The sequence below is a fragment of the Cervus elaphus genome, chromosome 28, assembly GCF_910594005.1.
Source record: "Cervus elaphus chromosome 28, mCerEla1.1, whole genome shotgun sequence".
Lineage (NCBI taxonomy): Eukaryota > Metazoa > Chordata > Mammalia > Artiodactyla > Cervidae > Cervus > Cervus elaphus.
The window spans coordinates 12576037-12602922 of NC_057842.1; the positions used below are offsets into that span (position 1 = coordinate 12576037).

Genomic DNA, 26886 nt, shown 5'->3' on the forward strand with positions numbered 1-26886 from the left:
CGACCCTATGGACTCTAGCCCACCAGGCTCCTCTGTCCATGGAATTCTCCAGGCAAGGATACTGGAGTGGGTTGCCATGCCCTCCTCCAGGGGATCTTCCCTACCCAGGGATCGAACCCATGTATCTTATGTCTCCTGCATTGGCAGGGGGCTTCTTGACCACTAACACTACCTGAGAAGACAGAAGAATATACAGTACAGGGAATGTAGCCAATATTTCATAGTAACTTTAAATGGAGTATAATCTATGAAAATATAGAATCAATGTATACCTGAAACTAATATAATACTAGAAATCAACTATACTTCAATTTAAAAAAAAATTTTTAAGCTTTTTTGTAAATCTGTATGATAGTAATCCCTCTTTTAGACACTTCTCACTCTTCTTTCTCTAATTATACTTCTGTATACTATTCCCTTCTCATCGTTCCTCCAGACTACATCCTTCCTCTTCTCTGAAATTTAGTACCTTCATCCCTAAAATTCATGTTTGATGGATATATGTTAGCACTCATCTGTTAATAATGAAGTAATGTATGAGCATTAAAAACTGTCTTGCCCCTTTTAAGGCAGTTTGTGCTTTTATGTGTATATATGTATGTAAAATTTATCATTTAAGCTTTGCATGCTCTCAATAAATCCATTATAAGAATTAACCAGAAAGAGAGAAAGGAGCACAATTTTGGAATTAAAAGTAAAACCAAGCATTAAATAAACCTGCAGGCCAAAAAATAGAAAGAATTCTATTTGATCTTTGAGCCAACTCACATTGTCCTTCTGATTATGGAAAGTTACTATTCTTTCTCAAAATAATTTAGAAATATGTGGAATAATGTTAACTGCCATGGAAACTTTTTTAAAGTGTTTGCTCTAGACTCAAGTTTTAAATTTAGCCTTGTCAGAATGTCTCATCATGGCTCCTCTACAGTCGTAAGAGACTTCCATGTTCAAGAAAACTATTTTCTCTATTATATTCATTATTTTTAATTAATACCAAGTTGACAAAAACAATGTATAATAAATTTGTTATTTTACTTAGCTACATAATGTGATCATTTATATTTTCTCTACAATAGTCTCAAAAATTATATTCAAGCAAAAAATTCTTTTAAAAGACATTTTTTTGCTTTAAATGGAAATAATGTAACTAAATTTTTTAAATTATATAAAAGTTGGAGAAGAATTTTTTTTCAGTTCTTTTTGTGAACTGACTTTCCTTTTTTATATTTGTCCCATAGGACAGATCTATTCAGAAATGATCCACAACTTACTTCGCCCGGTTCTGCAAAGCAAGGACTGTAACTTGGTTCGATATAATGTCATCAATGCATTGCCCAATACAGCTGATTCACTCATTGGCAGAGCTGCACATATAGCTGTTCTGGATTCAGAAATATTTTTAGAGAAATTCTTTCTGGTTGCTGCCCTCAAATATTTCCAATAGAATTAAAAACATTGGTAGAGACTTGACAATTACCTCATTCAGCAATGATTTAGATAATCTATTATAATAAACTATAGATGCTGATAAGTTCTAAGAAATATTTATACCTTTTTATATGGAAGATAATTTATATCATCCATGTTTAGAGCTTTTTAAACATCAACTTTACTTTCTAGGTAATGTGCCTGTGCAATATTTTTTAATTTCATCTTTTTACTTTTCTATTACTTTTTCATATATTTTGCTACATAAGTATTTCAGTGAAACTTTAAGCCCATATGTATGTGTGATTGTTTTATTATTGGCTTTCCACAATCCTTACATCAGACAGATCATATTAAAGGCCATTATTGCTAGAATCACTCCAAAATCACTGCAGATGGTGACTGCAGCCATGAAATTAAAAGACGCTTGCTCCTTGGAAGAAAAGCTATGACCAAGCTAGCAGCATATTAAAAAGCTGAGGCATTACTTTGCTGACAAAGGTCCATCTAGTCAAAGCTATGGTTTTTCCAGTGGTCATGTATGGATGTGAGTGTTGGACAATAAAGAAAGCTGAGCGCCAAATAATTGACGCTTTTGAACTGTGGTGTTGGAGAAGACTCTTGGAGAGTCCCTGGGACTGCAAGGAGATCCAACCAATCCATCCTAAAGGAGATCAGTCCTGGGTGTTCATTGGAAGGACTGATGTTGAAGCTGAAACTCCAATACTTTGGCCACCTGATGCGAAGAGCTGACTCCTTGGAAAAGACCCTGATGCTATCAGAAATTGAAGGGAGGAGGAGAAGGAGACAACAGAGGATGAGATGGTTGGATGGCATCACTGACTCGATATGCTAGACAGGGAAGCTCCAGGAGTTGGTGATAGACAGGGAAGACTGGTGTGCCATAGTGCATCAGGTCACAAAGAGTCACACAACTGAGTGACTGAACTGAATTGCTAGAATAGCATGAGATTTTAAATTTTCTAGTATGGGGGTATTATTTAGTTAGTCATAAATTTTACTTTTAACATTTTACTATGTTTAACTGGAAATAAAATTATGGCTGCTAAAATATATTTTTTGAAATCAACTATTTTGCCCTCCCAAACCAGGTAGTTCATATATGACAATGTTATAAAAGTTTTCTATAAAAAGTTATTATTACTGTTGCTAGTAAACATCTGCCATGCCTATTAAAATATATTTTCTACAGGTGATTTCAACATTATTTCTCATATTGACTTTTATTACTGGAACTTTTCATGTTCATATTAGCAGCATCTAGAGATTTTTTGAATGTTTGAATGCCCTCTGCCTTGATTTGGTTGGAATTTTGCTAAATTTGGTAATGTTGCTTGAACTTTCTGACTACATTTCTTTAACTTTTTCATGGACTTCCTTGTATGTACATAATAATTAAATGTTGAAATTTATGAAATACTTTTATGAATTTAGATAATTTTTAAATATTGCTAAAATTTGTTGAACTAAAGAGTAATGTAAATAAAATAATTCATGGAACAAAATAATTAACTTTACATGTTTGGTGACACAGATGCAAATGTTTTGATATATGGAGATGTTAAGTCTCTTGACTTTACTCAAGGTGCTGAATAGCATTAAATTCACTATTTTCCTTTCCTGTTTTACTTGTGAAGATAATAATGCACTAAGGATAGATAGAAGGTCTATTTGCATTTACCAGTTGTGATAGAAGGCTTTTGTAAATATGTATTGTAAAATTGATGCATGTTTATTTTTAGCATTGTGTTATTGCCTCTGCTGCTAATAAATGAACAAATGACTATCTGGAGGAACAGCTAAAACACTCGCTTATTTTCAGAATACTAGAGGTATATTTTTATTTATAATTGGATAGACTATATTAATTAACTTTATAGGACAGTGTGATTGTGTAACTTATACCTTTGTGTGAACTATTTTTATAATTTATATCATTTGCATATGTTAAAACATATTTCATTATGCTTCATAATTATTTACTTTTTAAAAAGCATATGAAAATTTTTGAATTGAGTAAGCAATAATATTCCAAGTGCATTATAACTGGAAAATGTAAATGCATTATTCACCCTGTATTTTTGCTACACACATTTTTTCATCTTCACATTCCTTGGTCCTGAGTTTAAAATACCATACTTTTTTCTTGTATTTCTTTTCATTTCTTATTTTAACTAAAAGAAGTTTCACATATGAGTTTGAATAATCTTCTGGGTTTATCAAAGTATTAATTCTTATTAATAATCATACTATTGTTTTTAAGGGAAAATTGCTCTTATGACCATGGTTGGTTGATTGGATGTTTGTTGTTTTAATACAGTTTTAAAAACATATCAGTGATCATGGTTTCCAGTCCAATAGATTTAATTTCTGATTTACCAGAGAAACTGTTATACACTATTCACCTTCAAATTCAGAGTGCAGGGGTCGGGCAACAATCATCTGATACAGTGTAGTTGACTCTTAGAGAATGAATGTCATTAAAGTTTACATCAGTTAGAATTTTGGGTTGTAAATAACAAAAACCATTGTGATTAACTCAAGCAGAAAAAGAATTTATTGAAAAATATATGTAGTTCACAAAATTGACGGAAAGACTAGAAAACTACTCTTAGAAAACAGGTAGAAACCAAGGAAGCTAGGTGACCAAAATTATAGCCAGGTTCCCACTCCAGAGGAGCTAGAGGTTTGTGTATGTTTCTGCTGGCAGGGATTTCTCTGAAAACTGGATTACATCACTCATTTCCAGATTCAAAGTTTCTTGAACATGTGATTGACAGGCTATCCTGTGCCAGCACTCAAGCTGCCAGGCACCCACCCAGGTAAGTGTGTCAGGCTTTCTCAGCTTCCCCAGTAGAAGATGGGACCATTTCTTCTGCCAGAATTCAGGAAGGGCTGTGATGACTGAGCCCCAAAGAGAAAAACACACCAAAGTCCACTACAGTCCACCTCTCTGCCTTCCCAGCATCACAAGTATTGTACTCACACATTTTTACAGATGCTTCCTCCTGACCTGACACTGCTAACACCCCCTTCCAGCTTCAGGTCCAGGATCTTGGTGTTCTGTCCATCTCTCCGCTGGTTCTGTAATGATCTTGCCTCAGTAATGTGCAGCCACAGGGAAAACTATGACTTCATCACCACCACTCCCAATGTACAATGAGAGAAAAGAAATTATTAACAGTGTAAGCACATGCATGAGCCAGTGAGGGAAAAAATACAACTAGAGCAGTGCTTTGCAAGTTTCCTTGGTGAATTCCGTGGGGTCTCCACAACAGACCAGCTGAAGCATAATCTCCAGGGCAGGATTTGAGGAGCAGCATGTTTTATGTTCCAAAGCTCTCCAATTTCAAAGCAAAACCATGGTAAATACAGCCCTCAGTTCTGCCACTGGTCACGAGGCTAGGTGGTTATGAGCTGTCACCACTGCCCTGTTCCCTGTTTGCTTTCTGTTCAGCCAGCACCTCAGCTGATAAGGTTTCTTTACCCAAAGATCTGAGGCTTGGGTGATCCTGCCTCTACATGCTTGCAATAGTCTGCTTAATGTTTACAGTTCAACATGATATTGTGAACAGGTACTCCAGGAGATGAGGTCCTCCAAGTTCTAGGCAGTCTCTACTCCCTTTTCTCCTGTGGTCATAGGGCCCCTCACTACAGCTAGCAACCTTAACTACTACTTCTAACCCCTTACCCAGTTGTTCAGTCGCTATGTCAGACTTTGTGTCCCCATGGACTGCAGCATGCCAGGCTTCCCTGTCCTCTATCTCCCAGGAGTTTGCTCAAACTCATTTCCATTGAGTCAGTGATGCCATCGAATCATCTCATCCTCCGTCATCCCCTTCTCTTCCTGCCCTCAATCTTCCCCCAACATCAGGGTCTTTTCCAGTGAATCAGCTCTTTGCATCAGATGGCCGAAATACTGAAGCTTCAGCATCAGTCCTTCCAATGAATATTCAGGGTTGATTTCCTTTAGGATTGACTGGTTTAATATCCTTGCAGTCCAAGGAACTCTGAAGAGTCTTCTCCGGCATCATAGTTTGAAAGCATCAATTTTTCAGCACTCAGCCTTCTTTATGGTCCAGCTCTCACATCCATACATGACTACTGGAAAACCATAGCTTTGACTATATGGACCTTTGTTGGCAAAGGGATGTCTCTGCTTTTTAATATGCCATCTAGGTTGGTCATAACTTTCCTTCCAAGGAGCAAGCGTCTTTTAATTTCATGGCTGCAGTCACCATCTGCAGTGATTTTGGAGCCAAGAAAATAAAGTGAACATTGCAGTGAACATTGGGCACCTATGATAGCGCACCTATCATTTCCAATTAAGGTTTTCTCTGGATATATGTCCAGGAGTGGGATTGCTGGATCACATGGTAATTCTATTTTTTGTTTTTTAAGGAACCTCCATACTGTTCTTCATAGTGGATGTACCAATTTATATTCCCACTATCATTGTAGGATTGTTCCCTTTTCTCCACATCCTCTCCAGTATTTATTGTTTGTCAATTTTTTGATGATGGCCATTCTGATCAATGTGAGATGATACCTCATTGTAGTTTTGATTTTCACTTATGATTTTTCTGGAAACACAGAAGACTCTGAATAGCCAAACTAATTTTGAGAAAGAAAAATGGAGCTGGGGGAATCAGACTCCCTGACTTCAGACTATACTACAAAGCTACAGTAATCACAGTGTGGTACTAGCACAAAAAGAAACAAATAGATCAATGAAACAGATTTGAAAGTCCAAAGGTACCTTATCTGTTACAAAGGAGGCAAGAATATGCAATGAAGAAAAGGCTGTCTCTTCAATTAGTGGTGCTAGGAAAACTGGACAGTTACATATAAAATAATGAAATTAGAACACTTTCACACCATACACAAAAACAAATTTAAATGGATTAAAGACCTGAATGTAAGGCCAGACAATACAAAACTCAGAAAAAAACACAGGCAGAACACTCTGACATAAATCGCAGGAGGATCTTTTTTGACCCACCTCCTTGAGTAATGAAAATAAAAACAAAAATTTAAAAATTGGGATCTAATCTAAACAAAAACTTTTACACAGCAGAGAAAACCATAAACAAAACAAAAATACAACCCTCAGAATTGAAGAAAATATTTGCAAATCAAGCAACTGACAAGAGATTAATATCCAAAATATACAAACACCTCCCTCATGCAGCTCAATATCAAAAAAACCTACAAATAACCCAACCAAAACATAGGCACAAAACCTAAATAGACACTTCTCCAAAGAAGACACATAGATGGACCAAAACAGCACATGAAAAGATGTTCACCATCACTGATTATTAGAGAAAAGCAACCCAGGGCTATTTTTTTACCTGACAGCACACAATCCAGGTCTTTCCCCCAGGAGAGCGGCAGTTAAATGGTAGTGATGCTGTGGTTGCCTTGGCCTACTTAGAGGCCCATGTGACCATCTACAGAAACTGCCCTGCCAGGCGATGAAGCTGCAGTCGGCATGCCCAGCAGTGATACGCAGGAATGCTCGACCCATGGAAGCGTCTTCCCAGCGCTGTCAGATGTCACAGCAAGGCATCAATCCCTCTACTCCTGGGGCACTGTTACGCTCTCAACATGAGAGCTACCACTGAACACGGTTAATTCATTTGAAGCATATGCCAAATCCTGTAGGACAGGATCCCAAAGTGTATTTTTCTCACATGGGGCTGTCCTACAAGACCAGTTGCTTCTGGGCTGATGGGATATGTGATGAAGCTGGTTTATCCCACAGGCCTCTGTACCCACGGTCATCAGTGAGTTTTTGGTAAGAAACAATTTTGTAAGGGAGGCGACATGAAGTGTATGGAATGTAAGGTATTCAGTAAGTCCACAGGTGAAGTGCATAAAAGAAGCACAAGTCAGGCATAACAATCCAAACCCCAAATAATTGTTTATTCCTATACAGCAAATTGCTACCTCCTTCATTATAGATGTAGGAGACCTGGGTTCAATTCCTGGGCTGGGAAGATCCCCTGGAGAAGGGAAAGGCTACCCACTCCAGTACTCTGACCTGGAGAATTCCATGGGGTCGCAAAGAGTCGGACACGACTGAGCAACTTTCCCTTCACTCATCATAGTAGAGTCACTTATAGTCAAGAGCCGCCACTCAGGCCGTTCCATAATATATCAATATTGGGTTTGTCTTTGCAAGTAGTGGTGCTAGCCCATCAGACTTGGCCAGGGTGAAACTATGTTAACGATACAGTCATGCCTCCATGCCACTGTGGCCGCCTTGTCAGGGACGCACTACACAAGCACAGCTGTGGTGAGGGGCAGAGACTGACTGATGCCTACAGACTTGTCGCAGTGGTAACCAGCCGCTAAAAAGCCCTTCAGTGATCCCCCCTGCTGGCATTCTCCCCTGGTGTGATCCCCTCTCTCTGACATGGGCTGGGTTCGCTGGTTCACTGCTAATTAAGAATTCAGCAAAAGTGATAGGTCGTCACTTCTGAGGTGAGATTACAAAGGGACCGTGCCTTCCATCTCCAGCAGTCTCCATTGTTCTGCTTGTTCATGGACTCTCAGCTGCCATGTTGTAAGATGACTTCTGGAGAAGCCCATATATCGCAGAACTGAGGAAGGTCTTCAGTCCAAAAACTGCAAAGAACTAATACCTGCCAATAATCAGGTGGGTGAGCTCAGGAGCCAATCCTCCCATAGTCAAGCCTCCATGTGAGACACGAACCCAGCTCATAGCTTGACTGCAATCTCATTTAATACCTAGAGCCGGAGGCACAAAAGCGGTGAGAGAATAGATGTTTATTGTTTTAAGCCACAACATGTTGGTATGTTAGGTAGCAATAGATAACCTACAGTAGTCTTGTTCTGTAGTCAAAGCTTTGGTTTTTCCAGTAGTCATGTATGGATGTGAGAGTTGAACCATAAAGAAAACTCAGCGCCGAAGAATTGATGCTTTTGAATTGTGGTGTTGGAGAACACTCTTGAGGGTTCCTTGAACTGCAAGGAGACCAAACCAGTCAACCCTAAAGGAAATCAGTCCTGAATATTCATTGAAAGGACTGATGCTGAAGCTGAAGCTCCAATACTTTGGCCACCTGATGTGACTAGAAAAGACCCTGATGCTAGGAAAGATTGAAGGCGGAGGAGCAGGGGATGACAGAAGATGAGATGGTGGGATGACATCACAGACTGTATGGACCTGAGTTTGAGCAAGCTCCAGGGTTGGTGATGGACACGGAAGCCTGGCAAAGAGTTGGACATGACTGAGCAACTGAACTGAACTGACTCTTGTTCTGATTAAAAGCCCTTTTGCAACAGGACCCTTCTTTTGAGCATTCAGTGGGACCCAAATGTTATGCTTTGATGTCATTTGGAGATGTCCTAATTCCAAAAAAGTATCACAAAACCTTTACATTTTCCCAGTCCCTTACCACTTGTTTCAGTGCCCATGAAATGATGCATATCTTTATGTCAAGTTCTGTCTCCTTCCAGGCAGAGTATAAGATAAAGTCCTTCCCTCTGGGAGGATTTATTTTTACTTTTTTTGTCTCTGCTGTTCCTCAAGGCACCTGTAAAATGGGGCTCGAACTACCAAAGCAGTCATTTGCCAGAGCTGGTCAGTATATTGAGCAAAGCCCTCTGTAATTAATTTTGAGTTTTTTTCCTCAATCAAGTGGTCACATGGAACTCATCATCAAGCTGTAAATATGAACTAAGGGTGAAAAGGTGTGTGTGCAACCTACCGAGCTACTTGTTAATGAAACCTGCTGGGGTTTTGCTTTAGGCCTTTCTGAAAATACCACTTCCTCTTGGTGAAAGGAGTCCTTATCTAGGAGAAGCAGATATCTCTCCTTCAGAGAACTCAGATTGCAGCCATGTGATGTTACTTGGTCAGACATGACCAGGGCCCAGTTCAGCTCAGCTCAGTCACTCAGTCGTGTCTGACTTTTTGCAACCCCATGGACTGCAGCATGCCAGGCCTCCCTGTCCATCACCAACTCCCAGAGCTTACTCAAACTCATGTCCATTGAGTCTGTGATGCCATCCAACCCTCTGTCATCCCCTTCTCTTCCTGCCTTCGATCTTTCCCAGCATCAGGGTCTTTTCAAACAAGTCAGTTCTTCACATCAGGTGGCCAAAGTATGGGAGTTTCAGCTCGAACATCAGTCCTTCCAATGAGTATTCAGGACTGATGTCTTTCAGGATGGACTGGTTGGATCTTCTTGCAGCCAAAGCATCCACACTCCTCCAACACCACAGTTCAAGAGCACCAATTCTTAGGCGCTCAGCTTTGTTTATAGTCCAACTCTCACATCCATACATGACTACTGGAAAAACCATAGTCTTGACTAGACGGACCTTTGTTGGCAAAGTAATGGGCCCAAGAGCAAGACAAAAACTGCTTAAAAAATATATATATATATAATAATAAATATATATTTTTATTATATTATATGATGTATATTATATTATATATTAATATTATATGTATTATTATGTGTATATTATGTATTGTTTTATATATATTATATATTATATATTAAATATAATAATATATATTAAATATAATAATATATTATATATAAATATGCATATATATATCTCAAAGGGACGCCAATGTGATTCTGTGTAGCCCTCCACGGGTCCCATGAAGCCTCCTGCCCTGCCATACGTTCTCCTAACGTCACTGGAGCCGCTGGACCAGGAACGCAGATGGCAGTTATCCCTCCCTGCAGCTGGACGAGATAAGCGCCTTCTGCTCGGTGCTGCACTCAAACTGCATCTTCCAGTCCGCCCGGTAAGTGGGTGCGAGTTCACTGAATAAGCAGACATGTAAAAAATTAGAGAGAACTGAAGAGAAAGAAACCTATTGCACGAGCAAAGAATAGCAGGTGCCCAATCTTTGTGGCCTGGAACAGCGAGCTCCCAAGAGACTTTCACCTTCAAGTTGAGGCGAAGCAAACAGATTAAGATGAACAAACGAAGGCACTCCCTCCGTTTGGGGGGATCCACCTTCAGACACAATTTGAGGTTTTCATCAACATGGGGTTAAGGGTAGTTTGGGTTGTTCTTCAAGAGAAGGCTGAGCTGTTCCACTTTTTCTTGCAGACCGCCCAGGGCCGGAGCGCGGATTTCCAGGGCCGCTCCGGACCGCAGAGAGGCCAGCTCCGCGCCAGAGAGAGCCCCGCCCCTTAAGGCCCCGCCCCTGCCCCGCGAAGGCCCCGCCCCCGGCCGCACGCAGCCCCGCCCCAGTCGCGGGGCGTGCCGGGACGACGCGACCCGCTAACACCTCAGGGCAGGCCGTTGCGGACGCCGCGGGAGCGGACGCCATGGCTGCGTTAGGCCTCGCTTCGTTGCTGGGCCGCGTCCCGGCTACAGCGTGGAGAGCGGCAAGTAAGGCGCCCGGGCCCGGGGCCGAGGTCGCGGGCAGGGTCGCGAAGGCCCAAGCCCCGAGAGAAACGCGTCCGGCGGGGCGGCGGTGTGCTGCCGTTTCAGGGGCCTCCGGGGCCGCGGAGCCTCCCTGTTCATCGGACTCGTGCGCGGGCGGGTCCTTCCCTCCTGGGCTCAGGTGGAACCCGAGCGGCACAGTCACAGGGCCCGCCCGGCCGCTCGCCTGCTTTCCGCCGGCCGCCGCACTGGCCACCAAGGGGGGCGGAAGTTCCGGGTACTGGAGGGCGCGCCGCGCGCTAGTGCGCGTGCACAGTGCGGAAAAGCGGGCCCTGTGGCAGTGCACCCGTCGTTTACTAAGGGTATTTACATTGGAAAGGATTTATGGCAGCTTGCAGTGCAAAATATGGGAGAGCACTGAATTTTGGAAAAGTAGGCCAAGGCAAAAAAGTATAATAAAAATTAGATGAAGTCAGGAGACTATTAAGTATGCATGCTTTCAGTAAAAAACAGACTTTTTTTTTTAAAGCCCTTTTTGTTGACAATTTTTCTCGATATATGTTACAGCCTTAACCCACAGAATATTCTAAGCATAGTTTTAATTTAGGACATCCTGGAGAAATTGAAAGTGGAAAACAGTTCCAGCCGGCATCCTAATGGGCCCAAGATGTTTGCTTTCATACATACATACATACATACATATATATATGTATAGTTTGTTTTTATTTATATATAGCTTGTTTTCATTTTTATCATCATTTCTCCCCAGACATACTGCTTTTTGTTTTTGTTATTTTTTTCAGACTTTAAACTTTTTATTTTTGTTAGTGGATAGCGGATTAGCAATGTTGTGGTAGTGTCAAGGGAGCAGGAAAGGGACCCAGCCATACATATACATGTATCCATTCTCTCTCAAACCACCCCCTCCTGCCCCATCCAGGCTAGCATGTAACATTAAGTACAGTTCGACTGGCTAAACAATGAGTCTTTGGTTATTCATTTTGAATATAGCAATGTGTACATGACCCAGACATACCACTTGCTGATTGTAAAAATTGTAAATGGTCTGGAAATGAATAATAAGGAAAGTAAAAGCCCCCTTGCTGTGCAAACCTCAAAGTAATAACTGTATAAAATTTTGCTGTGAGTTTATTCAACATCCCTTTTTCACTAAGGTTAAAAGCATGACAATGAAGTGTTTCATACCAAAAACTTACACAACATATATGAGTGAAGAAGCAAAGCCAACATTTATGAACCCATTCTCCAGTTTAAGAAATAGAATGTTTCCATTGCCGAGCTGTGTGCTGCTTCGTTTTGCAGTTGTGTAACTTTATAGAAATGACCTCATGCCTTTTGTATTTGTTTTACTTGATTTTTTCAACCAACATTGTTTTGAAATCCATCCATATTGTTATGTGATGTTGTAATTAGTAAGTGGTGAGAGTGTATCATACCTTTAGGGGGTTTCCCAGGTGGCTCTGTGGTAAAGAATCCACCTGCCAAGCAGGAGATGTGGGTTCCATCCTTGGGTGGGGGAAATCCCCAGGAGAAGGAAATGACAACCCACTCTAGTAGTCTTGCCTGGGAGATCCCATGGACAGAGGAACCTGGCAGTCCCTGGGGTCACAAGAGAGTCGGACACGACTTAGCAATGAAAGACACACACATGATACTTTTTTCCTTTCCCCCTTTCAGTAGACATTGTGTAATTCGGGAAGCCCCAGGTTTGGCTGCTACACATCTGGTGTATATGTGGGTGCACTTGCACAAGAGGTTGAATTCCTGGACTATATGGTAAAGACCTGTTCAGATTTACAATGTGATGCCAAATCGTAAAGGCATTTTTCATTCCTACTGGCAATTTATACTTCTGCCAGCAGCATATCAGAATTCCTATTTCTCCAAATACTTGCCAACATCTGATAGCAACAGAAAATTTAATTTTTGTCTGTGTGTAGGGTGTTGAAATAGTATTTCATTGTGATTTTGCATTTCTCTGGTTAGAGAAATGAAACATCTCTTCAAAAGTTTTTTTTATTTTTCTGGTGAAATGTATCTTCATTTTCTTATTGGATTGTTTGTCTTGCTTATCTATATTCTTTACGTATATTTGACCACTATGCCTTTTTTAAGTTGTGTATGTGTGGCAAATAGCTCTGTTTGAGGATGACAGAAATGACAAGTGGATACTGAACTGAGAAGGCATCTTGAGACTGAAAAAGTGAGGCAGGGAGGTTCATACAGTCAGCGGGTCAGTTTATCATAGGGTGACTTACAGACTGGGATCAGGCACGCAGCCATCAGGAAGCACTAGCAGCTGTACTCCACACTGCCAAGGGACCGCTGGGACAGTTTCATAGTTAACCTAGGGTATGAAGGTGTGTGGGCTTCCCTGGTAGCTCAGCTGGTAAAGAACCCGCCTGCAGTGCAGGGGGCCCTGGTTCAGTTCGTGGGTTTGGAAGTTTCCCTGGAGAAGGGGTAGGCTACCCGCTTGAGCATTCCTGGGCCTCCCTGGTTGCTCAGACAGTAAAGAATCCGCCCACAGTGCAGGAGACCTGGGTTTGATCTCTGGGTCGGGGTGATCCCCTGGAGAAGGAAATGGCAACCCACTCCAGTATTCTTGCCTGGAGACGAGAATCCCTATGAACAGTGGAGCCTGGTGGGCTTCAGTCCATGGGGTCACAAAGAGGAGGACACGATTGAGCGATTAAGCACAGCACAACAGCATGTGAAGGTGGAAGGTATGTATGTAGAAGCAGGAAGTGCATCTTCCTAAGTCAAGATTTATGAATGGCTAGTCGTAGTTCCCTGGTGGCTCAGAGGTTAAATCGTCTGCCCGCAATGCAGGAGTCCCGGGTTCAATCCCTGGGTCGGGAAGACCCCCTGGAGAAGGAAACGGCATTTGTCTCTTCCAGTATTCTTGCCTGGAGAATCCCATGGATGGAGGACCCTGGTGGAATACAGTCCATGAGGTCGAAAAGAGTCGGACACAACTGAGCAACTTAACTAACTAACTAATTGGTCTCGTGGCGGCTGGGAATATGTCAGCTAAGGTTTTCATCCTTGTTTAAGGGGAGTAAACAATTTAGGGGTCACCTGATCCTAATGATTATTAAACAGTATCTATCAACTACTGAGCCCTTGACAACAGAGAGCGATTTACCCCATACAGTCCTGGGTAGGGTCAGCGGAAAGACTGGAGGAACTATGTAGGCCCAAGATGTCACTTAAGATATCAGCCGTACAAGCTAGGTTTGTGAGCTGTTTTTGTCACTCTTATGGTGTCTTTCTTAAAAAACTATCTTCAGAGCTTCCCTGGTGGCTCATTGGTAAAGAATTCACCTGCCAGTGCAGGAGACACAGGTTCGATCCCTGGTCCAGGAAGATCCCAAATGCTGTAGAGCGGCTGAGCCTGTGCACCACAGCTTTTGAGCCTGTGCCCAAGAGCCGGTGGACTCAACCACTGAGCCCATGTGCCACAACTGTTGACGCCCATCCACCCCGTGCTCGGCAACAGGAGAAGGCTCTGCAGTGATGCGCCTCTGCACCGCAACTGGAAAGTAGCCCCTACTCGCTGTGACTAGAGAAAAGCCCACAGAGCGAGAAGACCCAAAATAAAAATAAAGCCAAAAATAAAATTTAAAATAAAATTATCTTCAGCAGTAGACAGAATAAAATTATGTATCTGATTGTACAATTTCAGAGCTTCAAAGGAAAGGTATCTTTTGGTAAACAAATTTGTAATGTTATCTTCTTGTCTTGATCCTTTTGTTTGTTACCAGTGCTTTGTAGTCTTCTGTAAGAAAGCCTTCCCAACCCTAAGGTCCTAAAGATATTCTCCTATATTTTCTCCTTAAAGGTCTATAGTTTGGCTTTTTTATATTTAAGTCTTTATTCTACCAGGAATTTATTTTCATGCATGGCGTGAGGCAGGAAACTGATTTCACTTTTTTCCCAGGTCAGCAACCAGTTGTCCCATGTCCATATGTTGGACTTCCCCCCACCCCCCGATGAAATGCAGCTATCTTACATGTGCATGGACACCTGGGCACCTGGGTTTATTTCTTGGCTCTCTTTTCAGTTTCATTGATCTATTTGTCTCTTCTGTGATGTAATACCTATCTTAATAACCATACTTTTGTAACAACTCTTAATATTTAGTAGGGTAAGTCCTTTCATGTTGTTTTTCAGAAGTGTCTTGGCTATTCTTGGATATCTGCTTCCATATAAAATTATTTTTAAAAAGTTTCTGCTGGAATTTGGTTACAACTGCTCAGTATATTCTAAGATTATTATTTTCTAATTGCTGCTTATGTATGGAAACACAGTTGACTTGTTTATTGATTTTGTATCTGGTAACCTGGGTATATTACTTTATTAATTTCAATAATTTATTTGCAGATTTCGGTGGGGGTGGTGTTGGGTAGACACAGATATTGCCTGCAAATAATGAAAATCTATTTCTCCCTTTCTAGTCTTTATATATTTTTTATTTTCTCTTGTTTTTCTGTTCTTGGTCAAGTTTTTCAGTACAGTGTTGACTAGAAGTGATGGTAGGCATACTTGTTCATAATTATAAAGGGAATGTGTTCATATTTCATCATGCAATATTAGCTGTAGATGTGCCCTTCATTAGGTTAATGAAGTTCCTTGCCATTTCTAGAAGGATTGGGGTTTTGTTTGTTTGTTTATGCAGTTATCTGTTTTTTTAAGACAGAAATCTTGTTTTTAAGAAGAAATCTTGAAAAATTCATTTTTCTTCATCTTATTTTTAATTCATTTTTCTTGTTTAATACAGTGGGTTGGTGAATTACAGGTTTTTCTAGTGCTGATTTACTCTTGGATTCCTAGAAAATATTCAGATGTATCAGAATGGTTATGTTATCATAATATTGGGTGTGATATTAAACAAAATATGCTGATATTTTGTTTAAAAACTGCCCCGTAGTTTTCCTCTCTTGTAATTTCCTTTTCTAGTTTTGAAATTAAAGTTATTCTAGCCTCTTACAAGGAATTTAAGAGTCTTTTCGTCCGTTTCTTTAAGATTGAAATCTTAGATATTTGCCTATATTTTCTCTTTAAAGGTCTATAGTTTGGCTTTCTTGTATTTAAGTCTTTTTTCTACCAGGAATAAAGTCGCCTGCAGTGCAGGAGACTTCAGAGACTCAAGTTTGATTCCTGGGTTGGGAAGATCTCTTGGAGAAGGGCATGGCAACCCACACCAGTATTCTTGCCTGGAATATCCAACAGGTAACACTGGAACCATGATAATTCTCTTATATATAAACAGCATAAGACTAGATTTTGGTGAGTTTTTATTTTGAAGTCTGATAGTATATATCTTTTAACTGGAGAACTTGATCTATTTGCAGTCACTGTAAGTCACCTACATCTTCAGGTTGTGAACTTTCAAAGATGTGAACATGTGTTCCGTCAATGTAGGGTGAGATTGAAATTGCAGCTTGCCCTGCATCTATTGCTGATGATTCTTCAGCTCTACCATCTTCCACCTCCTCTCCTTCCTCCAGGCAGTAACTCTTGCCTGTTCACTTGATGCCAGCCCTTGTATGGCAGTTGTTGAGCTGTCATACTGTATTTTTCAAGGTACTGTACCATAAGATTAAAAATGTTTTCTTTATTTTTGTGTTTGTTTTTTATGTATTATTTTTGTGAGAAGTTTTATAAACTTACAGTACTACATAGCCCACTGTGATACTTGGGTGAAAAGTGAAAGTTGCTCAGTCATGGCCGACTCTTTGCGACCCACCCCATGGGCTATACAGTCCATGGAATTCTCCAGGCCAGAATACTGGAGTGGGTGGCCTTTCTCTTCTCCAGGGGATCTTCTTAATCCAAGGATTGAACCCAGGTCTCCTGCATTGCAGGTGGATTCTTTACCAGCTGGGCCACGGAGGAAGCCCAGGAATACTGGAGTGGGTAGCCTATCCCTTCTCCAAGGGATCTTCCCGACCCAGGAATCAAACCGGGGTCTCCTGCATTACAGGTGGATTCTTTACCAATTGAGCTACCTTTAACAGGGGAAGACTAACTCTGTTGGACTTACAAAACAAGTAGGACTTAACAAACGCTCTTGGACTGGAACTTTGGTATGTAGGGGACTTACTGTATGTTGTGCTTAGTCACTCAGTCATGTCAGTTGCGTCCAGCTCTTTGCAACCTCATGGACTGTAGCCCACCAGGCTCATCTGTCCATGGGGATTCCTCAGGCAAGAATACTGGAGTGGGTTGCCATGCCCTCCTCCAGATCTTCCCAACCCAGGGATTGAACCCAGGTCTCCCACACTATGGGTGGATTCTTTACCATCTGCGCCACCTGGGAGGCCCAAGAATACTGGAGTGGGTAGCCTATCCCTTCTCCAGGGGATCTTCCAAATCCAGGAATCGAACTGGAGGCTCCTGCATTGCAAGCGGATTCTTTACCAGCTGATCTCTGTTGGACTTATGAACAAGTAGGACTTACAAACACTCTCAGACTGGAACTCTTTTGTTTATCGGGGACTCCAGTTCAGTTCAGTCGCTCAGTCACGTCCAACTCTTTGCAATCCCATGAACCACAGCACACCAGGCCTCCCTGTCCATCACCAACTCCCGGAGTCTGTTCAAACTCATGCCCATCGAGTTGGTGATGCCATCCAACCATCTCATCCTCTGTCGTCCCCTTCTCCTCCTGCCCCTAGTCCCTCCCAGCATCAGGGTCTTTTCCAGTGAGTCAGCTCTCTGGATCAGGTGGCCAAAGTATTGGAGTTTCAGCTTCAGCATCAGTCCTTCCAGTGAACACCCAGGACTGATCTTTAGGTTGGACTGGTTGGCTCTCCTTGCAGTCCAAGGGACTCAAGAGTCTTCTCCAACACCACAGTTCAAAAGCATCAGTTCTTTAGCACTCAGCTTTCTTTATAGTCCAACTCTTACATCCATACATGACCACTGGAAAAACCATAGCCTTGACGAGACGGACCTTTGTTGACAAAGTAATGTCTCAGCTTTTTAATATGCTATCTAGGTTGGTCGTAACTTTCCTTCCAAGGCGTAAGCATCTTTTAATTTCATGGCTGCAGTCACCATCTGCAGTGATTTTGGAGCCCAGAAAAATAAAGTCTGACACTGTTTCCACTGTTTCCCCCTCTATTTGCCATGAAGTGATGGGACCAGATGCCATGATCTTAGTTTTCTGAATGTTGAGCTTAAAGCCAACTTTTTCACTCTCCTCTTTCACTTTCATCAAGAGGCTCTTTAGTTCTTCACTTTCTGCCATAAGGGTGGTGTCATCTGCATATCGGAGGTTATTGATATTTCTCCCGGCAGTCTTGATTCCAGCTTGTGCTTCTTCCAGCCCAGCATTTCTCATGATGTGCTCTGCATATAAGTTAAATAAGCAGGGTGACTATACAGCCCTGACGCACTCCTTTTCCTATTTGGAACCAGTCTGTTGTTCCATGTCCAGTTCTAACTGTTGCTTCCTGACCTGGATGCAGGTTTCTCAAGAGGCAGGTCAGGTGGTCTGGTATTCCCATCTCTTTCAGAATTTTCCACAGTTTATTGTGATCCACACAGTCAAAGGCTTTGGCATAGTCAATGCTGTATATTTACTGATAAAATTGACATTTCTGCCATCTCATTTTTTGTACCTTCTATTTGTCATACTTTCAATTAAATGTTTTCTTCTTTCATTTTTTTTCCTCAGTGATTTTGAAGATACACATTGCTTTTTATTGGTTACTCTTGAAATCTGAATGCATGCTTGAGGAAGTTGAAGTTAATTAATATCTTCATGTTCCTCCTAAACAGTACAAAGCTTAGAAATGCTTTGAATTCATTCACCCTCCTACTCTGTTGTTCAGCCTTTTAGGGTTGTGTGTGTGTGAGTGTATGTTTTCTTGTGTATATGTTAGGGTGGAATTGTGTAGTAACACAAATCAACATATTACATTTTTATATAGTCAATGTTTAAAACTTCTGTTTTTCTCTTTTTATCTCACACTTCTTGATTCAATTTCTTACAATACATTGTTTAGAAGTTCCCTTTGGTGATAGTCTTGTGATAAAGTTTCTCAGTGCTTTTTTTTTAAACATGTATTTTATTTTTAATCTGAAAATATGGTTTATTTCTCTCATTCTTGCAAAGTAGTTTCAATAAATGTATCATTGTCTCACAGCACTCTCTCTTCTGGCTTTCTTTATAGCTGTTGGGAGGTCCTCTGTCTAATGTTTGTTCCTTCATTAGTAATCTCTCCTTTACCTAGCTACTTTTTAGATCTTCCTAAAAAAGAAGAATGTTGGCTTCTTCATTGTACTTTGTGTCTAGATGTGTTTTTCTTATTTAATTTTTTTTTTACTTGCAGCTCTCTGTGTTTCCTACATCTGAAGATTCCTGTCTGTTGGACGTATCCTAGTCTTTTCATTATCTCCTTCTGGAACTATGATTAAACAAACATTTGTTAGCCCTCATTTTATCCTCCAAATATTTTTAACTTCACTTTTATTATTTTTATTTCCTTGTTACTATGCTTTTTTCTGTATAATTTCTTCAGAACTTTATTCTGCACCACAAACTCTTTTCAGCTGTATCTCTTCTGCTATTCAGGCCTTTTATTGAGCTTTAAATTTAAATTTGTGGTTTTTGGGGGTGTTTGTTTGTTTGTTTTTGGGTTTTGTTTTTTTTAAATATTGGCCTAGTGAATTTTCACAGTCTCTTACTCATTTTTCTCTTTGGCTCCATTTTTATTTCCTTAAACATATTAGTTATTTTAATTTTTATTTCAGTGTACAGATCTTTATGGTCCTAGCTCCATTGTTTGTTGATATTGCATATAATAGCTTGTTTCCTTGAATGTTTTATTGTATTCCCTCTTTGAGACTTCCATAAGATGTGAGTTGAAAAACTATTTGTCCTCAGAGGATTTGCTTCTGCCATGTGTCTGAAAGCACTTCAGCCTCAGACTAATCCATGTTGTATAAAGATGCTCCTCTGAGGGTCTTTGAATCTTGCACATAGTGTGTAATCTGACATAAACACAGATATGCTCAACCAGTGCTTTAAAATATCAAGAGGGCCTTCCTTTTTAACATCTTTACACAGAACAAAGGTTTTCATTAACTAGAGTTTGTTTTCTAATCCCTTGCTCTTTGGACCAGCAACGGGAGCATCACCTTGGAACTTGTTAAAATGCATAATCTTAGGTCACACCAAATCTACTAAGAATCTGCATTTTAGTAAGATCTTCCCCAGGTAGTTATATGCACGTTTAAAAATCTTCCGAATCACTGTCTTTTCTCAGTGCATGAGCCTTCCTGGGTTCTGGCCTCTAGTAGGCTTTTTGTTTTGCTTGGGTTCAAAAGACTGTGCTCTAGCAGCTGTCCTAAGACCTCCGTACACTAAACTCTAGGGGAGAAAGACACAGGTTATATACCAGCTTAACTGTTTATGGTACAGGAATGCTTTGATACTCTTATCATTGTTTCCTTTCTTAACATTTCTTTCTCTGAGTTAGAAGTGTTTTGTGTGTGTGTGTGTGTATATATATATATATATATATATTTTAATTTTTTTACCTTTTTGGATGATTTTGGCTATACAGTTTTGGCATCTCTATCAAATTGCTAGAACAGAAGTTTTGAAAGTTATTTTTTAGTGACAGTTTATTCTTTTTCCTTTTCCTTTTATTAGTTCTCTTAGAAAGTCATCTTCTTGCCTGTAATGTTCTTATAGACACAATTGTAAATAGGCTTTGGATAAGGCCAAAGCATCCCTTGAAAAAGAAGATGTGAGCTTTATGGTGAATGTCCTCATTTCTGTAAAGGAGGCCAGTGTCCTGTCTAATCATGTACTGTGCAGAAATAAGAGAAATATTTTGCAAAAGTAGGAAGTCAAGAAACACCTAGAGTAACAGGCAAATTTGGCCTTGGAGTACAGAATGAAGCAGGGCAAAGGCTAGTAGAGTTCTGCCAAGAGAACGCACTGGTCATAGCAAACACCCTCTTCCAACAACACAAGAGAAGACTCTACACATGGACATCACCAGATGGTCAACACCAAAATCAGATTGATTATATTCTTTGCAGCCAAAGATGGAGAAGCTCTATACAGTCAGCAAAAACAAGAGAGGGAGCTGACTGTGGCTCAGATCATGAACTCCTTATTGCCAAATTCAGACTTAAATTGAAGAAAGTAGGGAAAACCACTAGACCATTCAGGTATGACTATACAGTAGAAGTGAGAAATCGATTTAAGGGACTAGATCTGATAGACAGCCTAATGAACTATGGACAGAGGTTTGTGACATTGTACAGGAGACGGGGATCAAGACCATCCCCATGGAAAAGAAATGCAAAAAGGCAAAACGGTTGTCTGAGGAGGCCTTACAAATAGCTGTGAAATGAAGAGAAGCGAAAAGCAAAGGAGAAAAGGAAAGATATTCCCATTTGCATGCAGAGTTCCAAAGAATAGCCAGGAGAGATAAGAAAGCCTTCCTCAGTGATCAGTGCAAAGAAGTAGAGGAAAACAACAGAATGGGAAAGACTAGAGATCTCTTCAAGAACATGAGAGATACCAAGGGAACATTTCACGCAAAGATGGGCTCAATAGAGGACAGAAATGGTATGGACCTGACAGAAGCAGAAGATATTAAGAAGAGGTGGCAAGAATACACAGAAGAACTGTACAGAAAAGATCTTCACGACCCAGATAATCACAGTGGTGTGATCAGTCACCTAGAGCCAGACATCCTGGAATGTGAAGTCAAGTGGGCCTTAGGAAGCATCACTACGAAGAAAGCTAGTGGAGGTGATGGAATTCCAGTTGAGCTATTTCAAATCCTGAAAGATGATGCTGTGAAAGTGATGCATTCAATATGCCAGCAAATTTGGAAAACTCAGCAGTGGCCACAGGACTGGAAAAGGTCAGTTTTCATTCCAATCCCTAAGAAAGGCAATCCCAAGGAATGCTCAAACTCCCATACAATTGCACTCATCTCACACGTTAGTAAAGTAATGCTCAAAATTCTCCAAGCCAGGCTTCAGCAATACGTGAACCGTGAACTACCAGATGTTCAAGCTAGCTTTAGAAAAGGGTTATTTGTTTATTATTGAAGAGTTTGACATTTCTTATAGACAGCATATTAAAAAGCAGAGACATTAATTTGTCAACAAAGGTCCCTCTAGTCAAAGCTATGGTTTTTCCAGTAGTCATGTATGGATCTGAGAGTTGGACTGTGAAGAAAACTGAGTGCCGAAAAATTGATGTGTTTGAACTGTGGTGTTGGAGAAGACTCTTGAGAGTCCCTTGGACTGCAAGGAGATCCAACCAGTCAATCCTGAAGGAGATCAGTCCTGGGTGTTCATTGGAAGGACTGATGCTGAAGCTGAAACTCCAATACTTTGGCCACCTCATGTGAAGAGTTGACTCATTGGAAAAGACCCTGATGCTGGGAGGGATTGGGGGCAGGAGAAGGGGACGACAGAGGATGAGATGGCTGGATGGCATCACCGACTCAATGGACATGAGTTTGAGCAGACTCTGGGTGTTGTTGATGGACAGGGAGGCCTGGCGTGCTGCGATTCATGGGGTCACAAATAGTCGGACACGACTGAGCAACTGAACTGAACTGAATATTTTGCACATGTTATTCCTAACCCAGCCCACTGGCCACAACTTGGACATGTGGCTGCTTGGCTGCAGGGAAGGCTGGGATATGTGATCCCTAAGTGAGTGGCCTGTTGCTCAACTTGATCACAGACGGTGGGAGTGGGTGTTCTCGAGCTCAGTGGAAGGGGGGATGCAGCTTGGCTGCTGGACACACTGAGCAGTCTTTACACATCTGCCCAGTGTCCCTTTTCCAGAAAATGATCATGTTCATACTAAACAGAATTATTATAAATCGCAATTATACAAATAAGTTGACATTTTTTCCAGCTCCTAACACAGGGCCTGGCACATTGGCACCTAATGCATAATATTACTTTTATTATTTACTGTCATGTCTGCATCATTTAAGAAGCAAAATTTTAGCTTCAGGCTTTGTTTATGTTATACTTGATAGCCAGGGATTTTGTGCCATTTTTATTTCGCATAAATACTTAGGAACTTCTAGAAAATTTGAAACATACCATACACTCACCAAAAACAAGACCTGGAGCTGACTGTGGTTCAGATCATGAGCTCCTTATTGCAGAGTGTTTTAAGTCACTCAGTTGTGTCCAACTCTTTATGACCCCGTGGACTGTAGTACACCAAGCTCTTCTGTCCATGGAATTCTCCAGGCAGGAATATTGGAGTGGGTTGCCATTTCCTTTCCCACCTTATTGTAAAATTTAGGCTTCAGTTGAAGAAAGTAGGGAAAACCACTAGACCATTCAGGTGACCTAAATAAAATCCCTTCTGCTTATACAGTGGAGGTGACAATTAGGCTCAAGAGATTAGATCTTGAGGTAGACCCAGTGCCTTAAGAACTATGGAAAGAGGTTAGTAACATTGTACTGGAGGCAGTGAACAAAACCATCCCAAGAAAAATAAATTCAGGAAGGCAAACTGGTTGTCTGAGGAGGCTTTACAAATAGCTTGGAAAGGAGAAGCGAAAGGCAAGGGAGAAAGAGAAAGATACATCCAACTGAATGCACAATTCCAGAGAATAGCAAGGAGAGATAAGAAGGCATTCTTCAATGAATAATGCAGAGAAATAGAGGAAAACCATAGAATGGGAAAGACTAGAGATCTATTCAGGAAAATTAGAGATACCAAGGGAACATTTCTTGCATGGATGGAACTGATAAATGGTAAAGAACTATTAATAATAGAAGCAGAAGAGATTAAGAAGTGATGGAAAGAATACACAGAAGAACTATATAAGAAAGATATTAGTGACCCAGATAACCATATGGTAGAGTCACTCACCTAGAGCCAGGCATTCTGGAGTGTGAATTCAAGTGAGCCTTAAGAAGCATCACTACAAACAAGCTAATGGAGGTGACACAATTCCAGCTGAGCTATTTCAAATCCTAAAAGATGATGCTCTAAATGTGCTGCACTAAATATGCCAGCAAATTTGGAAAACTCAGCAGTAGCCATGGGACTGGAAAAGGTCAGTTTTCATTCCAATCCCAAAGAAGGGCAACGCCAAAGAATGCTCAAACTACCACACAATTGCACTGATTTCACATGCTAGCAAGGTAATGCTCAAAAATCCTTCAAGTTAGGCTTCAGCAGAACCAAGAACTTCCAGATGTATAAGCTGGGTTTTGAAGAAGCAGAGGAACCACAGATCAAGTTGCCACCATTAGTTCAGTCATGGAGAAAGCAAGGGAGTTCCAGAAAAACATCTACTTCTGCTTCATTGACTACACTAAAGCCTATGACTGTGGATCACAACAAACTGTGGGTAGTTCTTAAAGAGATAGTACTACCAGGCTGAAAACCACAGTCACAGAAAACTAATCAATCTAATCATGTGGACCACAGCCTTGTCTAACTCAATGAAACTATGAGTCATGCTGTGTAGGGCCACCCAAGACAGACGGGTCATGGTGGAGAATTCTGACAAAATGTGGTCCACTGAACAAGGGAATGTCAAACCACTTCAGTATTCCTGCCTTGAGAACCCCATGAACAGTATGAAAAGGCAAAAAGATAGGACACTGAAAGTTGAACTCCCCAGGTTGGTAGCTGCCCAGTATGCTACTAGAGATCAGTGGAGAAGTAACTCCAGAAAGAATGAAGAGACAGAGCCAAAGCAAAAACAATACCCAGTTGTGGATGTGACTGGTAATAGAAGCAAGGTCTGATGCTGTAAAGAGCAATATTGCATAGGAACCTGGAATGTTAGGTCCATGAATCAAGGGAAATTGGAAGTGGTCAAACAAGAGATGGCAAGAGTGAACATCGACATTCTAGGAATCACCGAACTAAAATGGACTGGAATGGGTGAATTTAACTCAGATGACCTGAGTTAATTTATGTCTACTACTGTAGGCAGGAATCCCTTAGAAGAAATGGAGTAGCCGTCATGGTCAACAAAAGAGTCCGAAACACAGTACTTGGATGCAGTCTCAAAAAGGTCAGTTTTCATTCCAGTCCAAAGAAAGGCAATGCCAAAGAACGCTCAAACTACTGCACAGTTGCACTCATGCTAGTAAAGTAATGCTCAAAATTCTCCAAGCCAGGTTTCAGCAATATGTGAATCGTGAACTTCCAGATGTTCAAGCTGGTTTTAGAGAAGGCAGAGGAACCAGAGATCGAATTGCCAACATCTATTGTATCATCAAAAAAGCAAGAGAGTTCCAAAACACTTCTGCTTTATTGACTATGCCGTGCCTTTGACTGTGTGGATCACCACAAACTGTGGAAAATTCTGAAAGAGATGGGAATACCAGACCACCTGACCTGCCTCATGAGAAATCTGTATGCAGGTCAGGCAGCAACAGTTAAAACTGGACCTAGAAGAACAGACTGGTTCAAAATAGAAAAAGGAGTACCTCAGAGCTGTATATTGTCAGCCTGTTTATTTAACTTATATGTAGAGTACATCATGAGAAATGCTGGGCTAGATGAAACAAAGTTGGAATCAAGATTGCCGGGAGAAATATCAAATAACCTCAGATACGCAGATGACACCACCCTTATGGCAAAAGTGAAGAAGAACTAGAGAGCCTCTTGTTGAAAGTGAAAGAGGAGAGAGTGGAAAAGTTGGCTTAAAGCTCAACATTCAGAAAACTAAGATCATGGCATCCAATCCCATCACTTCATGGCAAATAGATGGGGAAACAGTGGCAGACTTTATTTTGGGGGGCTCCAAAATCACTGCATATCGTGACTGCAGCCATGAAATTAAAAGACACTTACTCCTTGAAAGAAAAGTTATGACCAATCCAGACAGCATTTTAAAAAGCAGAGACACTACTTTGCCAACAAAGGTCTGTCTAGTCAAGGCTATGGTTTTTCCAGTGGTCATGTATGGATGTGAGAGTTGGACTATAAAGAAAACTGACCCAGGTGGGATGCATGAGACAAGTGCTCGGGCCTGGTGCACTGGGAAGACCGAGAGGAATCGGGTGGAGAGGGAGGTGGGAGGGGGGATCAGGATGGGGAATACATGTAACTCCATGGCTGATTCATGTCAATGTATGACAAAACCCACTGAAATGTTGTGAAGTAATTAGCCTCCAACTAATAAAAATAAATGGAAAAAAAAAAAAAAGTGACTGAGAAAGAAAAAAGAAAAGAAAACTGAGCACCAAAGAATTGATGCTTTTGAACTGTGTTGTTGGAGAAGACTCTTGAGAATCCCTTGGACTGCAAGGAGATCCAATCAGTCCATTCTAAAGGAGATCAGTCCTTAATATTCATTAGAAGGACTGATGCTGAAGCTGAAACTCCAGTATTTTGGCCACCTGATGCAAAGAGCTGATTCATTCGAAAAGACCCTGATGCCGGGAAAGACTGAAGGCAGGAGGAGAAGGGGACAACAGAGGATGAGGTGGTTGGATGGCATCACTCAATGAAGATAAGTTTGAGTAAACTCCAGGAGTTGGTGATAGACATGGAGGCTTGGCGTGTTGCAGTCCATAGGGTCGCAAAGAGTCAGACAAGACTGAGCAACTTGACTCAACTGAGTACTGCCAGACCATCTTAACTGTATCCTCAGAGAGCAATATGCAGGTAAAGAAGCAATAGTTAGAACTGGACATGGAACAATGGACTAGTTCAAAATCAGGAATGAAGTACGTCAAGGCTGTATATTGTCACTTTGCTTATTTAACTTATGTGCCGATTACATCATGCAGAATGCTGGATTAAATAGTAAGTCATAAGCTGGAATCAAGGTTGCCGGGAGAAATGTAACCAACCTCAGATATGCAGATAATACCATTCTAATGGCAGAGGGCGAAGAGAAACTAAAAAGCCTCTTGATGAGGGTGAAAGAGGAGAGTGAAGAAGCTGGCTTAAAACTCAACATTCAAAAAAATAAGATCATGGCATCCAGTCCCATTATTTCATAGCAAATAGATGAAGAAAATTGGAAACAGTGACAGATTTTATTT

At 40.9% G+C, this 26886-nt stretch overlaps 2 protein-coding genes across 8 annotated transcripts in view; both read left to right on the top strand.

Annotated features, from left to right (window-relative positions):
- The window catches only part of FAM135A (family with sequence similarity 135 member A), a 147422-nt gene extending 145494 nt beyond the window's left edge, over positions 1–1928 (top strand). For all 7 annotated transcript variants that reach the window (XM_043889910.1, XM_043889914.1, XM_043889913.1 and 4 more), the window contains one exon: positions 1239–1928. In XM_043889910.1, coding sequence (XP_043745845.1) covers positions 1239–1444 — 206 coding nt within the window. In that variant the 3' untranslated portion in view covers positions 1445–1928. The remainder of the gene's footprint in view (positions 1–1238) is intronic.
- Positions 1929–10682: 8754 nt separating this feature from the next.
- The window catches only part of SDHAF4 (succinate dehydrogenase complex assembly factor 4), a 33099-nt gene continuing 16895 nt past the window's right edge, over positions 10683–26886 (top strand). The window contains exon 1 of the mRNA XM_043890333.1: positions 10683–10839. Within this exon, the coding sequence (XP_043746268.1) occupies positions 10776–10839 (64 nt within the window). The 5' untranslated portion in view covers positions 10683–10775. The remainder of the gene's footprint in view (positions 10840–26886) is intronic.